General features: G+C 40.2%; 1 protein-coding gene across 1 annotated transcript in view; it reads right to left on the bottom strand.

Moving 5' to 3' along the window:
• Nucleotides 1–15,729, bottom strand: part of SYNE2 (spectrin repeat containing nuclear envelope protein 2) — a 175,898-nt gene that overhangs the window by 101,785 nt on the left and 58,384 nt on the right. Inside the window, 14 exon segments of the mRNA XM_084208589.1 lie at nt 2,315–2,461; nt 3,477–3,638; nt 4,581–4,715; nt 5,207–5,566; nt 6,369–6,533; nt 7,199–7,508; nt 8,858–9,027; nt 9,387–9,675; nt 9,784–9,903; nt 10,302–10,504; nt 11,271–11,383; nt 12,090–12,255; nt 13,204–13,404; nt 14,627–14,728. Coding sequence (XP_084064715.1) covers nt 2,315–2,461; nt 3,477–3,638; nt 4,581–4,715; nt 5,207–5,566; nt 6,369–6,533; nt 7,199–7,508; nt 8,858–9,027; nt 9,387–9,675; nt 9,784–9,903; nt 10,302–10,504; nt 11,271–11,383; nt 12,090–12,255; nt 13,204–13,404; nt 14,627–14,728 — 2,643 coding nt within the window.

Below are 15,729 nucleotides of genomic sequence, written 5' to 3'. Positions count from 1 at the left end.
CACAGGGCAGCTCATGCATGAAGCAGCCTGGCTGTGACACAAAGCCATGGCTGCCACTGTCACAAGTGCTATCCAAAATCTAGGGTAAGATGAGAGCAGTAGGGAGTCATGTCTCAATCAGGGTGGGGAGGGATCAGGAGGCTCCAGAGCCAGTCCCTGGCACTGCCTGTGATTCCCACGACAGAAGGACAAGTCACTTGGGCTGGGGCCAGGTTTAACATCACCTTCAGCTATTGCAGACAGCATCAGAAATGAAATGTCACAGGCCAGCTGGATCACTTGATGATCCCTTAAAAATCTTTCTGCATTTCCCTTCTCCCAGTACCTGTCTCTATCTGATGATCTGTTCCGTGTATAAAATTTATATGAGTGAATGCATACAAAGATATTACTGCAGTGTGAGCTTCTCCATGGTACTAATATCTAAAATCAGCAACAGTAAAAAAATTCTTGTCTGGTAAATTTCATGCATTGTTACTTTAGACATTGTTTTACTAGAAACAGTCAGTTATCACTGTAAGCTGTCACTGTCATCTGTCCCTTCATGGGTCATGAGCTATGCAAAATACATCTGCTTTCAAATATGGGAAAGATATAGCACATAGTATACATTCTCAGAGAAGAACAGTTCTCTTCATTTGAACTCTTGGTTATTTTCAGTCAAAACTGAAGAGGCCACTCATGAAGTAGTCAGTTGGAGAACTTTTAAATTTCTCTGTGTACATAACCATAACAGTTGTATCAATTCAGACATAAGATTTAATCTCAAGAGACTTTGGAGTGCCATAGAACTGAAGTAAGCATTAAAATTCAACTAAGCTATCACACAGAAAGGAGGAAATCCACTTCACCAGATTGAAATATCAACACATCAAAAGACACAGAGAAGTGTCCTGACTTTTAGAAAAACCTTGCTGTGTACTTGTTTTGCTTTGTGTGATGTTCTCATTGCACACTGCCTCCATGGATACAGCCAGGGGAGGAGGCTGCACCTCAAATTGTGTGTCCAGTTTCAGGCCCCTCACAGCATGAAAGACCTTGAGGTGCTGGAGTGTGTCCAGAGAAGGGCAATGGAGCTGGGGAAGGGTCTGAAGCACAAGTCTGGGATTGTTTAGTCTGGAGAAGAGAAGGCTCAGAGGAGACCTTATCACTCTTACCAACTCCCTGACAGGACACTGTAGCCAAGTGGGGATGGTCTCTGCTCCCACGTAACAAGTGCCAGGAGAGGAAGAAATAGCCTCAAGCTGTGCCAGTGGAGGTTCAGACTGGATTTTAGGAAAGATTCCCTCACTGAAATGGTGGTCAGGCACTGGAACAGGCTACCCAGGGCAGTGGTGGGTCTGCATCCCTGGAGGGATTTAAAAGACGTGTTCCTGTGGCACTTGGGGACATGGTTGAGAGGTGAGCTTGGTGCTGGGTTAATGGTAATGGTTTGACTTGATGGTCTTTGAAGCCTTTTTCTACCTAAATGATTCTATGATGCTTGCATTGCTCCTTAAATGCTTTTCAGTAGTACCCAGCACGACCTCCATCATTTTCCCAGGAACTGCAGTTAGTCTAACAAGTCTGTAGTTTACTGCATCTTCCCTCACACCCTTTTTGTAAATCGAAATAACACTGCCAGCTTCCAGTCAGCAGGGACCTCTTCCAAGTCCCAAGACCCTTGGTAGATTTTGCAGATGTGCAAGTCCCAGGTAAGACCTGCCCATGGACAGGCCAGCTGTGGAGCTGCCCATAGATTCACCAGGAAGATTAGATTTAGCCCTACCTCCAAATTAAGAATGTGGTGTCCAACAGTCACAGGGCACTTGTGATGTAACTCCTTTACTCTTAAAGAAGAGTAGATTTAGTAAAGTCATGCAGTAATGTAACTTGTCATTAATTCAACTTGAATCCCTTCTCCTTTCTCTACTTTATTTCATTTATTTTCTTATGTTGGATCACCCTTGGATTTGAGCTCTCTGATCTGCCTTCCTTACGATGGCAAAGCTATCATAGCTGACTGCAATAACATGAACAAAGTTTGTGTTGATTAACAGTTTGAAGAGAAACTCTAAATATCATAAAGATTAATTATGATGGCTCTAAAAACTAGGGTGAACTCTCTTTTGAACAGGCCCACAGAAAATGATGATGTGGCAAGCACTTTGGATGAAGTTCAAAACTATCATGGACATAAATTAAGTTCTATATGCAATGGTCTTGATTTTGATGTAATTGTCTCTTCTTTTAAAACAACTTCAGCTGAGGCCCAGGAGGAAACAAAAATTGAACAACTGGCACATTTCAGTTGAAATAACAGACTCTGGGTTACCTCATGTGCAGGAACTGGGACATTCAATGCCAGACCATCCTTCTCAGCTGCTGCAGATTCCAGGACTTGACCCTTCTGGCACAGCTTCTCTTGAACCTGCCCCCCATCTTCTCTATATGATTGATTCTCAACATCACTAGGTTCCTCCTTTTGGTGTAAGAAAAACAAAAGCAACCAGTAATCAAAAAGCTCTAATCAAACCTGCCAAGTAGTAATTACAGGGCTCGAGATGAGAAAGTTATGAAGCCCATAATTATAGGTAGATGAGGAAAACCATAATTACACCTCATAATTTACTGTGAGCAAGGTTATTGCAAAGGAAACCACTTAGAAGAAGCAGTGCTGTAATTTTGTTATAAATTTTTAGAATAAATTGCAAGTGTTCTGACCTACTGTTCATATTTCATTATTCTAAAGCAGGGACCTTGAATTATGTGCTCCTGGACACAATCTTGAATGCATTTTTTAAAGGTTTAGCTTTTTCCTGAGGACTTGTACTGTAGACAGAGAATGTCTGTTTAGAAATCCAGGTGGGATAAGTCCTGTGGGTAACCTGGAGATTTGCTGGATGGAGGTTTCGGTATTTCAGAGTTTGATAAAACTGAAATTCTGAGAAGAGTCTGGCTCTATAACACCTCCCCTCTTCAGAGAGGGGATGACAGCACCAACACCCTGTCAGCCTTTTCATCTCCAACAGGAACTCAGTCTCTTCCCACTCATTCTGGCTCCAACTCCTAAAACACTGCTCTGGGTGTCAAAATTCCCCTTGTACCAGGGTGCACCACAGGGTGCATCTCAAATGCAGCCTCACACATGCAAAGTAAATATGTAAATAAGAAATCTGGAAAGCAAGTTAAGCACAACAGTATTCAAGCAAAATGGTCACCAGACTTCACAATACATCCAGGTGACTTGGAATGCAACATGCCTTGGAATGATCCTCAGCCAACCACTAAAGAAAAAACCTCCCTCTACACTAATTGTGAATGCACAGGAAAGAAGTGAGTTACCACATACTAAGTATCATGTCAGACTAAAGTAGGTCAGTGTAAACTTGAGGCTTTTCTCATTCATTTCTTGGTAGTATCATCCCCACAGCAACTGAACTGGATACAAACACCCTCAAATTCAACCCCTCTGGTGTAATCTCATGTCCAGTTACCTGTGCTGGATGGGTTTTTTTCCTAGATTCATCACCTTCAATACCAACACCACCCTGATGTCTTTCCAGTTCTGCTTCACCACCCAGAACTGCACTGTCCAGAACATCCTCTTGGAACCTGTCAGCTCGGTCCATATCTGGGTTCTCCTTATCAGCCTCCTCCTGATTTGAGAAATGCAAAATGTTGACAATCAGTGAAAGTCACAGCACAAAATTTCCTAAGAAACTTCCCACTCCACAGTGTATCTACTCTATCTTCAGTTTAGCTTAATGAATGATGGAAAAGGCTGAGGTAGCCCAAACCCAGAGAACTGGAAGCCCCTGCTGAGATCAGTTTGCCATATTGGGATCTTACCCTCTCTGAAACAGTCTCAGGACAGGGTAAACAGGAATAAGTGCTCACATGATTGTTAATACAGTTCTAGAAGTTTCTGATTAGACACATTTGGTAACTATTGATCTTGCACCTTCCCCAGAAATTCCAGTCTGGACAGTTTCCACTGTGATATTTTGATGGTCATCTCTCCATGGTCAGGTGAATGAGGGAGTACTCCAGATCACTCCCTTAGCTTTGTACACATTTACATTTACATTTTTACAAGTAATTTACAGTGTCAATGTCCTGAGATCCCATAAAAATCAGCACTTCCAGGTTAGTGACCTCTCATTACCTACAGTGATGAAACCTCTTAAATTCCTCATTCCTGGGACTGCTCAAAGCCAAGCTGGATGGGGCTTTGAGCAACCTGGTCTAGTGGAAGGTGTCCCTACCCATGGCAGGGTGTTGGAACTAGATGAACTTTAGCACCCTTTCCCCCAAACCATTCTGTGATGGATTTTATGAAATCACAGGTTGATTTGGCATCATGGACAAAGTGGGTCCAAGCCCTGGGGGTTTGCAGAGACCATCACTTTGATCCCTTGCACACTTCACACGAGCAAGGCTGAGGGGATGATTTGGAGAAAATATAATTTATGATTCCTTTCATCAGATAAGGAAAACATGCCCCCATAAGCCAAGAAATTTTAAGGGATTACATATGGATTTCTAAAGAACACAGACACACATATACAGACTTATATTAAAACACATTTGTCAGGTACCTGAACAGCCTGCCCCAATCTGTCCTTGCTGTGATGGATATCCTGTAATGGGCTGTCTGACAGTACACTGCTTTCCTCCAAAACTGGAGCATTCTGCCTCTCTTTCTCAGACATATTTCCATTTACATCTTGACCCTAAGAGAAGTGACAGAAAAGAAAATCTGTTTGTGTTGCCATAAACATTGTATTTTAACATCGAATCTCTGAATGGTAAAAATTATTCTCCCTGAAAACAAACAGGACAAACACTGTGCTGCAGTTCTAAACAAGTCTCTCTAGTTTAAGAGAAGCTCTCAAAGCTCTTAGGCAGAGAGGTTCATCTGCAATTTTACCATCTCTACAGCTTCTTTTCATGTCCTGACTGAGGATACCTACTCTATTAAGTGGCAAGAGAAAGTGACATGCATTTAAATGGAATTGTATTTAAAAGGAAAACTGTTGTTTTAAATACGTTATTGGCTTGTTACAGACTTGCTATAAAAAGTTATGAGAGTGCCTTCCACTTTGATTTATACACTTGTATTTACAGGAGGCTTAACTTTAGTGAAATTAAGGATGCAATACACAGAAGACATTTGAGATGTCTCTTTAGCCAGCTTTCCATTATTGTCAACAAATAAACTCACATCACTCATTTCCAAAGGTTCCTTCAGCTCCACTGCTGTGGGGGTCTCCTCTACACAGATTTGAGTATCAGAAGTGATCTGTGTCTCTCTCTTCAGCATTGTATCTACCTTATCTTCCTTTTGGATTTCATTACCAAACTCATCTTTTAACTCAAGGGCTTCACTGGAAATGTTTTCCTTCTTTTGCTTGACATTTTCAAGTCTTTCTTCCAATCTTTCTTTGTGTTCGCTCTGAAGTGTTTCCATCTCATCCTCAATAAACTCCTGTTCTGGTGAAGAGGTGTTTTGTTTAACAGTTTCTGCTAAAACCAAACTTTTCTTTGCTGTGTCTTCACATCGGCTAAGAGGTCCCTGTTGTTCCTTTGAACACGAAGAAAACATTTATTTGAAAAGTATCTTCACTCAATACATCTAATGTTAAGATCTAAAGTCAACTTCTAAAATCATAAATACTTGTTTTGAACAACAAACTGTGTTGAAAGGTACATGCAGACCTATTTGCTGCAGAAAGTCAATTACCAAACCAATAATTTCATTGGCCATTTTTATGCACACAGAACACCTGAAGCTAAAAGCATTACAGTGATAAAATAATCCCATAGCACACAGGGTGGTACGTGATGATCCAAGTTCTGAACAGGTAATTCCCCCCTCACCTCCTCTCCCTTTTTCCTTCTTAGAGGTATAGCAAGTTCAGAAGGACAGGGAGCTGCAGAGATCCATATCTGAGCTATGACAGCAGCTTACAGCAGCTCTCTATGCTCACAGATACAAGACTGATTTCCACTCTGCCAAAGAGCAAAAGAATGTCTACTTATGCTTGAAGGACAGTTCTTAAAAATGAACTTGGCTGACTTTTTTTTTTTAGTTTTTCACACTGGCTAAATTAAAGACACTAATACCAAATTTAAGAATCTCTTTCTTCATTATGCCACAAGAGGTAAAAACCAAAAATCCTAACCAACTAAACTGCATGCTTGAACCTTCAGATCAAACAACAGTAAAGGTCCCCCCAGTGCATTAAGAGTGGTTTGAGTCCTACAATAAAGGAACATTACATAGTTTTTATTTCAGAAAGGTTTCATAGCTTTTCAGTTTGACACCATAAGCAGTTCTCTTCTACAGATGTGATGGGCTCCATAATGCAGAAACTGCAATATACCTGTGATTTCCACTGAATTTGCTCAGCTGATGGTTCTTCCATTGCTGGACCATCACACTCAGCAAGCTTCTCAGAGAGAGTTTTCAGCTCAGTGCTCAGGTCTGTTGTCATGTCCTGAATCTGCTGGTGCTCTTGAACAGGGCTTTCCAATGTCTGCATGATGGTCTAGAAACAAGGAGGTTCTAGGATTAGTCCACCATTAACTCAAACAATCATCCACAGACTGTTACAGCTTTTCCAGGGCCTCACCAGCACAACAAACTTGCTTTTTTCCTGTAGAATATCTGGCTAACCACAGGTTAAACACAAAATCATCTTGCTCTCTTCCCAGCATATCAAGGACTCCACCATGAACAAAATTTTAATGAATAGCAGGAAGCAGAAGGGTTGGCATTTCATGGAAATGTACTTGTAAAAAGGATGTTTTCCCTTAAAATGGATGAAATATTAGAGACAGATTGCCACACAGGGTACAAATACAATTTGCACTACCTTGGGTGAAACCAAGAACAAGCAGGATGCTGGAAAAGAATCTTTCAGATGTTTTCCAAATTCATCTTTCCAAAAGGAAGAAAAGCTACTGTGGCTTTGTAAGAGCAAATGCTTCCTATTATAGCTATCCAAATCTGTTTATACAGGTACAAAATGTTCTTCACATTTACTTTGGTCTCATTTGTTTCAGTATTTATCCCTCAGAGAGAGAGGGGGAGATAGTCCCTGCCCTTTTGCAGAGGAACTTCCTTCCTCCTAGCTTTACCCAAAACCTTCCCACCACAGCTGAACAGTGAGAACTGCAACCAACAGGAAAGGAAAGAGAGTGAGGTCCCAACCTGGAGCTGGCTGAGCAGATTTTCATGTTGGTGCTTTAATTCTGACCATTCTGCCTCTGTGAAGCAGGGATCAATGGTGTGGCCCTGTAGATTCTCCTTCTGGCTCTTCAATTTGCTAAATTGGGAAGTCAAGGCTTCTGTTTTCTGCAGGAGGTCAGCATAGTTTGCCAGCTGAGCTTCCTTCTCCTCCAAACCAGGCTGAAGGGCAAAAATCTCCTGTTGCTGTTTCTCCAGTTCCATTAGAGCCTGTTTCAGATCTTCTTTGCTTTGCTCATATTGCTCCCTGTTGCACTGAAGTTGCTCTTGAGGGCTAAGAAAAAATTATATGTTTAATAGTGTCAAAAAAACAAATGTACTGATTACCTAGAAAATGTCAAAGTGTGAACAAGTCAACCATTAGAACAAACTTGAGTGTACTGAATACTTTTTTCCCCAGATTCTAAATTACTGATCAGACTGTAATTTCCAAGGTGATGAAAAACACAGAAGTTATTGCAGATGAACTGGACTTCAATGCAGGACAAATGACTAACCCTCTTAAACCTTAACCTATAAACCCACAGTTTCTAGCATCTGAGATGTGATGCTCATGCTCTGTATTCTTCTGCTTTTCACTGCAGAAATTCTGCTAAAAAAACTACAATATGGTTATGAATCTGCTTTCCTTGACTTCCCATGAAAGCCTCCTGAAAGGGAATGTTCTGTAGAAGAAACACATCACATTTAGTTGGGTGGGGGAGTGTTTTAGAGATACAGACAACAAAACCAGCACATTTAATATGGGGTATGTGAGTACAGTCCAGTGATTACTTGCCTGACCTTTACATTGGATTTCTCTTTGTGTGCTTTATAAGCATGCATACTGATCTGCTGCAGGTGAACAGGTTGCATTTGTCCACAGGAAGTATGCAATGAGACAGAAGTAACATTTGTATGTTCCCATTTAGTGATGGAGCTCAGATATCTTCCAGATGGAACTTAAATGCCAACATTGGAAAATATGATCCCACACAAAGAAATCCAAATAAACAGTCTGGATATAATTCTGTAAAGTACAGCAGGATAATTGAGGACAAAAGCAAAGCTTCATTGTTTTGGGTTCTGCCCCTCAAGATTCATATTTTTGGCAAATAAACAAATCACAGCCTCGCATACATGAAGTGCTCTTGCATCAAGTTCCCCGTTCCAGCTCCTCACTGCTGTTGTTCCTGTGCTGGTGCATTTGCTGATCACAAGCCTGATCCTGGCAAGGTCCTGAGCATCTCTTCAGGCATGCAGAGCACCTGCTCTCCTGGTTTTCAACAGTGTGAACAGCTCTTCATTCTGTGTGCTGGATCCAACACAGCCTCAATGCTCCATCTTCCGAAGAGCCTCTCGTGCTGGTTTTACTGAGGGCTCAATAGTAACAAGAGGACACAGAAGATTCTCTGGCTATTCATGATCACATCAGAAAGTATCTCTGGCTATTCCCCACCTGACCATTCAGGCCAAACTGTGACCTGCCCCTCCACAGCTCTGCAGAAATACAACTGTTTGTGTGGGTATCTTGTTCTGCCCCCAGAGAACAGAAAGTAAATTGAATGGATGAAGGAAGAAGAGAAAAAAAAATCAGTATAGCAGTAAGTGATCTCCAATGCCTCTTGGTAAATTCTACATTACCTGCTATATTCAGTGGCCAGCTGACAGAGGTTTTCCCACTTTTTCTGGAGTTCAGAAATAGTCTGCTGAACCTCTGGCTTCTCATTTTTCTCATTTCTCAATACAGTGTCTCCTAGAGCCACCATGCTCTGTATTTTGGCCTCACCTTCATCTCTGAGACTTGTAATTTCCTGTATTAAACAAGAAGCAGAAGCAGTGCATATACAATTATTTTTGGTTACAAAATAAAAGGTATTACCATTATTTTTTTTCCCATACTTTTCACACTGCTGTTCAAGTCTTCGTCTAATATATTACATAGCTGACACTTAAACAGATAGATCATCTAATTTTCAAAGTCTGGGACAATTAAACTGACTTATTAATTATTCTCCACAAAGAAGACTCATATTGTGCTGACAACTTAAAAAAAATGCTCAAATGACAAAACTACAGGCCATGAGCAGTGGCAGTATCTTTCAGGAGGTACTGACTCATCAAGCATTAGCTTGAGGTGGAAGGTGAAAAAGGAATATATTTAACACAATACCTTTATCTGATTAATCCTTTCATCTGATGGCAACTCATTTCCTTGTGAACTCATTTTATTAAGAGCCTCCTCAAGCTTTTTGATCCAGCAAGAAACATCCTGGGCAAGGTCTTCAAAATTTTGTCCTTCCACTGGAAGTCTCTCAGTACTCCCTGCCATTTCACTGACACGTGTTATCAGTGCATGGTACCTGCTGATAAGGTTACTGGCTTCTGAAAGGGTTTCATATTCTGTCAGCCCAGCTTCCCCCAAGTAATTTGACAGCTGAGCCAGGGAGTCAAATGGTTTCCTGAAAAATAATTTTAAAAAAAATTAATCAACAATCTATTTCTTGTAACAACATGGAAAAATCTCATTTAGAAGACAGTTCTTAGAAAGAGACCAAAAAACACAATACCTCTGCATTAATAGTGTTTTATAGACATCTTCAAGTTCTGTATCATCTTTATTGATCTCTTTTACTTTTTCCTCCTGAGCAGAGAGCCATTCTTTCAAAGCCATGCTGCTTTCTTCAAGGCTAAAGGAGGTACAAATAGAGACTCAGGTCAAAATAAGAGGCATCATATGGCTAAAACCTGCTGGCAGCAGTGTTTTGCTGAAAAAATAACAGAAATATGTTATTAGGAATAAAATAAAAATAATATAAAATATGTTATTTTAAAAATAAAATAAATATGTCTGATGTAGCAAAATTTTAAACATCTCTGTTCATGTCACTGAAATTGTCCACAGTTTCCATACAGGTCTGCTATGAAATTGAAAAAGCAACCCACATGGAACATACAACAAAACATTTGATTAAAATACCATCTCTTGTATAAAGAAGGGTTGCTTGCCATTCTCTATGGCTGTCTAATAATGAATCATCTGACACCACTTGTGATTAAAATGTCAGACACAAGATTAGCTCCCTACCTGCTGAGCTGCTGGAGAGAGGCACCAAGCTCCTGTTCCCTTTTCTGACATTTGGAGATCAACCTCTGCAGCTCTGCCTCCTGATCCCTCACACGACTGCTGAGGTGGTTAATGCTGGCTTTGGGCAAGTAAGGCTTCACTTTATTCAGTAAAGCTTTAACCTCTTGGATGTCTCTATCTCTGCCTTCAGATGTTAGGAAGTGCTGAAAAAGAACACAAACACAAGATCCATTTGTCAGATTTGCTATAGTGTAATAGATATTTATGTTACAAGAGGTTTTCAGCTCCTGTTATCGCACCAGTATTTTTTTCCCAGCAATTTCAGCTCCTGAAAAAGAATTTATGTTAATTCCCAGTTTGCTGACTATTGCACATGTAAATGGAAAAGCTGCTGTTTGTTCAATAAGGAGAAAATGGAACTGATGACTCGTTTTCTCTACAGTATTGGTACACACAGAAACAGGCAAGCAGCATCCAAATCTAGCACTGACATCACTCTATCTCCTTCTGCTGCTTAACTGTGATTGCTTCTTGCAGATGTTGTGGCTTTTCCATCTGTTTTCTGTTCATTCTGTCTGATTTGGAGAGAAAATCTTGCTACAACAAATTAAATGCAAATTTTTTCACATTTGAGTCCATTGGGGTTCAGAATTTCATGCTACTCTCTACATATTTGACTTTCTGCAGCCTTGCACATGGAAGTACTTGGTCGAGGTCCACTGACTTTCATCAACTACTGTCCTGCCTCTCACTTGCCTAAGTTGTCTGAACTTGAACACTGACACTTCATTAAGTTTTATTTTCACTGCCCTTATTTTCCTAATGCTTTCGGTTACATGAGATGTTCCTTCAGCCTCCAGTTATAAAACCACTGCAGGTGAATTCAGTCCCAAGAACAGCCTCGTAGGTGAAAAGAGCAACACTGCAAGAACAATCAGCTTTAGAAATTACAATATATTAATAGTTTACCTTTAGCCTCTGTAGTCTTTCTTCCATTATGACTTTTGTTTCTGAGGGCTCAAAGCAGTCCTTCAGAGACAGCTGAGTGCTGCTGAACCAGTCATTAAAATTCTTGCACTGACCTGAAAAAAAAAGGTACATTCCATTTTTTTCATTAATTGCATTCTGTAAAAGAAAATCCTGTTTAACATGAAGATTTCAGACAATTTACAATTACATTTATCAGTGCTACTGTCAAAGGTTGCTTTTTACTACAGAGCATGTGACTGAAAATGCTGCAGCTCTTATTTTTTTTAGTTATCACTAGCTAACACACACAGCAGTTTGGATAAACAATACCTGGAATAGCCTAGTGGAAACTTTTCTCATTTCCACACAGAGTAATACTATTTAAAAAACATTTGAAGACATGAGACTCTATTTGGGGCCGATTTCCCACCTGCACAATCCTCTGTCTGCTTAAAGCAAAGAGTAATAACACCATTTATTCTCATAACTAATTTCAAATAAAAAACAACTGGAAAAAAAAACCATTGGATTTCTGTATTTTTAAATAAAATACTCTGACATTCGTTCCTGAATTATGCTTTACACTTCTTTTATCTCATTTTTTTAATGTGAAAATAAGAAACCAAATACTTTGATTCAGACTGAGTGGCTTTCTGGGATCAAAATTCATTTTTCTGCAAATCTTTGTCTTGCTCAGAACCCTGAAGCAGTTTGGGATATCAAAGCAGTTTCAGACACCTAAACAATTAATTCCACAACCTTTAAGACACTGTGGTGGTCAAACCTGTGAAGGTAAATAATTGAAATGTGTTCACTTACGATTCAAAACACCCATAAAGTGATCTTGAAGCACATGTTTCTTGCTATTGAATAAATCAGTGACACATTTAAGTTGCTTATTTAATTCATCCACATCAGGACAATCTGTCTCTTCCTGGAGTAATGCCACAAGGTGCTCTTGTTGCAGGATTTTCTGGTGTATCTCCTAAGGTTAAAAAAAAGCAAAACAACAAAGCAAGAGAAGTTTTAAAAAGTAAGTTTTGAAGGCCAAGCAGAAGTTCACTGCACAGAGCTGCTTTAGTACAAACTAGAGTTTTGCAAAAGGGTTTAGCACTTCCTGTCTGTCAAAACAATTTCTTAAATTATGTTGGCATTAGCAAGGCCATCAGTAGGTAGGCATAAGCACTAAACTCTCCTTGAGCAGTGTGTGCACACCTGCAGGCACAATTAAATCCACAGAACAGATATGTGAATAGTGCCATTGTATGTTCCAGAGCACATAATACTCACAAACGATAATGTCTCAGCTGCCATAGGCATTATTCCACTCCCTAAATTCCTTATTCTGTCAGTCAAGACCCTGTGGGCTGAAAGGTAACTTAGAGGGAGCTAGAGAATTAATTAAAAGCTCTGACTTTCCTCCATGGCTGTGATTTCACAGCCCCAAACACTAAAGGTCTGACACCCACAATGCACATAATCCACTCACTGCTCCACAGGAGGTTTAAATCTTGCCAGCCTAAGCCTCCAAGCTCGAGTTTCAGCAAATATTAGGCTGAAATTTTCTACTGGGAGTTCCCCTTGCAGCCAGGCTCAGGTGGCACAAAGGCATCCTCTGTGTATTACCCAGTCTTGGAGAACAGACAATCCAAACAAGCACTACTGCCTGAACATATCCTGGGTGGAAATATTACTATTGTGCCTAGGATTAACCATTTCTAACAGCTGCAAGGGTTAAATATATCTGATAATTCCAGGAAAAAGAGGCTTTTTTTCCATGTTTCTGGCAGCTTAAGGAAATATTCAAGCCAGGCTCTTCACTTGAGTTATTCCAGCAGTCTACAATTTACACAGGATGAACACTCATGAACACTTGACCAAGAGAAAAATGATGAACAAATGTATAAAATATACAGAATCTGTGGCATGCTACCTCTAGTTTAGTAAAGATCTCTAAGGTGTCTGAAGGAGATAAAGCTTTGAGAAGTGATTCAGTCATTCCAATCTGTGTCTTGGCCAGATCAAGGTCTCCTTTCAGCTCTGCTGTATTCACAGTGAGTTCACTGGTGCCTCGCTTGGCTGACAAGAGCTCTTTTATTAGCTCCATTTTCTGCACAACAGATGATCTGATGACCTTAAAATTGGAAATAAACATACATCAATTACACTGGATTGATTTCCCAGAATGTTACAAAAATCTATGACAGACATAAAAAGAAATTAAGTGATCTGAAGCCCAGATGTTTCAGTTACAGTTTGTTTTGATTTGTTTCCCTCCCACTCCAGAAACTGAAAAACATTTAAGTATTGCTTTTCTGAGGAGTGATCTCAGCTCATCTTTATTAGCAGTTTTACTGGTGCTGTTCTATTTTATTTATCAATTCTCCAGCACCTACTCTGAGCTTCAGCTGCCATGAAAAAGAGGGTTGCAGCTCTCTCTGTAACACACACCCCTAGAGTGATTCCACTGGGGGAAATTCCCCACAATAACCCAAAAAAAAGGCCAGCAGAGAGGTTGGGAGCTCTGGCTCGAGGCTATTCACTAAGGAGCAACAGGTGATGAACTCATGCATCCTTGACTTGCATGAGGCAGCAGCTGGCTGGGGAACCCCACCCCAGGGACTCAAGGTGCTCTTGATGAGCACAGCACGTACAGCACAAGGTTGCTGAATCCTTCCCTAAGCTCCTTAGATCACTTTACCCAGTGAAACTCCTCAGAGTTCACTGCCTGCTGAGGATAAACACAGAAATAGCTGAACAGGGTCAAGCTCAAGGTGCATCTGACAGATACTGTGAGAAGATGATTACAAAACTGCTTTAGGAGCAAGGGAAGCTAACACGGTCTTAAACAAGAATTTATTCTTTGCTGTGTGAAGCTAACACAGAAAGATGAAGATTTCCTAGTGATACCCCAAAGGAAAACATCACTCTGTGCAAGCAACTCCACATTAGCAAGCTACATTGTCCAGGCAAAAGCAGAGTTTAAAACCAACAGTCAGTAAAGCTGAGTTCCCAGAATCCCCAAAGGGTGATGAGATCCATTGTGCCCTGGTGTCAAGGAACAGCTAAACACCAGATATCACTGATATCAACCTCTTTGGGCAGGGCCAAGGGCCTAAAAAGGCTCAGAAGTGAGAAAGACCTTTGTGTTTAAAATGACAAGTTTGGTTCTACCAACCTTTAGCAGCCTGAGAAATACAACAAATGAAGTACCACTGCCTACTGGCAACAAAATGCCTCCAACTCTCCTTGAGCAGATTTAAGTAAAACCAGTAACTGATTGTGGCAAAGGCAATACTAGAAGCAGGGCTAAAGTAAGGAGGACTGGTGTATCAGCTGTAAAAGCTCCTCTGTACCTGCAGCTCCAGTGGAGGTTCATTACTATTCAGAAGTTCTTCTATCTCAGCCACCGTGTTGTCGAATTTTTGGAGTTTCTGCTCTTGGGCCCTTAAGCATGCCTAAAAATAGAAAAAACACATTGGTAACTGTGCTTCCCTCCAAATTAATGCTCTATGTTTGTGTTAGAAAATTAGATGAAAATATTCTGATTATGCATTTTGGCGTATAGAGGTGTCACCATTTGTTCATCTCCCAATTTTCATTTTTGCAATTAAGCATTTTTTGTATTCGAGTAAGAAACACCCTGTTTTTCAGGCAAAGAAGCTGATAATGCAAATCTAGCATATAGTTAAGAATTTTAATTATTTTGCTTCAAGTAAATTTGCAGGAAAATAATTTTAATTTTGCATTTATGTCTTGCTGCTTCTACTAAAAGGTATATTCTCAGATGCCATAGATTTCAAGTCAAGAATTGGCATCCTGATGGCACATGCTTTGGTATGGAAATGATAAAATACAACATAGGTTGTAAGCACTTTTTAAATGTAAATCCTTTGCATATGAAAAGACTTCCACTCATTTGAATGTATTTTAGAACAAGTCAGTGATGTGAAGGTAAAATGCCTGCTTCAACTTATGAACAGGATAATGACATTGTCTCATATTCCCAAATCGATATTCCAAGCTCCCTGAGGACAAAGCCTTTCTTTTGTAGTCTCTGTAAAAGCAATCATCAAAACCCATTCACGTGCTGCAGCCCTTAAAAGAGTTTGCATTTGCATACAGGCTACAAGGGAAAGCAGAACTTCTCTCACATTTTTTATATATACTGAAATTATCCTTAAATACACAGTCCAATAACCCACTGCTCTGCTCTTTTGTGACAGGCTCCCTGAAAACACACGCACCAGTGCTCACAAAGGACCCTGGGTTTCAACCCTGTGTAATGTGATACACATTGCAATAGTTGGGGGTCTTTCTGGAATTAATATCAATGCAGAGATGGTACAGGATCAACAAAAAAAGAGCAATAATGAAGTGATAAATGAACCTGATGCCCTCTGCACTTCAAATCGTTTTACAAAAATTCAAATGCATTGGTTTCCATTTTCTCTCTTTC

This window comes from Fringilla coelebs (assembly GCF_963513975.1).
Source record: "Fringilla coelebs genome assembly, chromosome: 6".
NCBI classification, from domain to species: Eukaryota; Metazoa; Chordata; class Aves; order Passeriformes; family Fringillidae; genus Fringilla; species Fringilla coelebs.
Note: the sequence above shows the minus strand (reverse complement) of the source record. Positions and strands in the feature narration are given on the sequence as shown.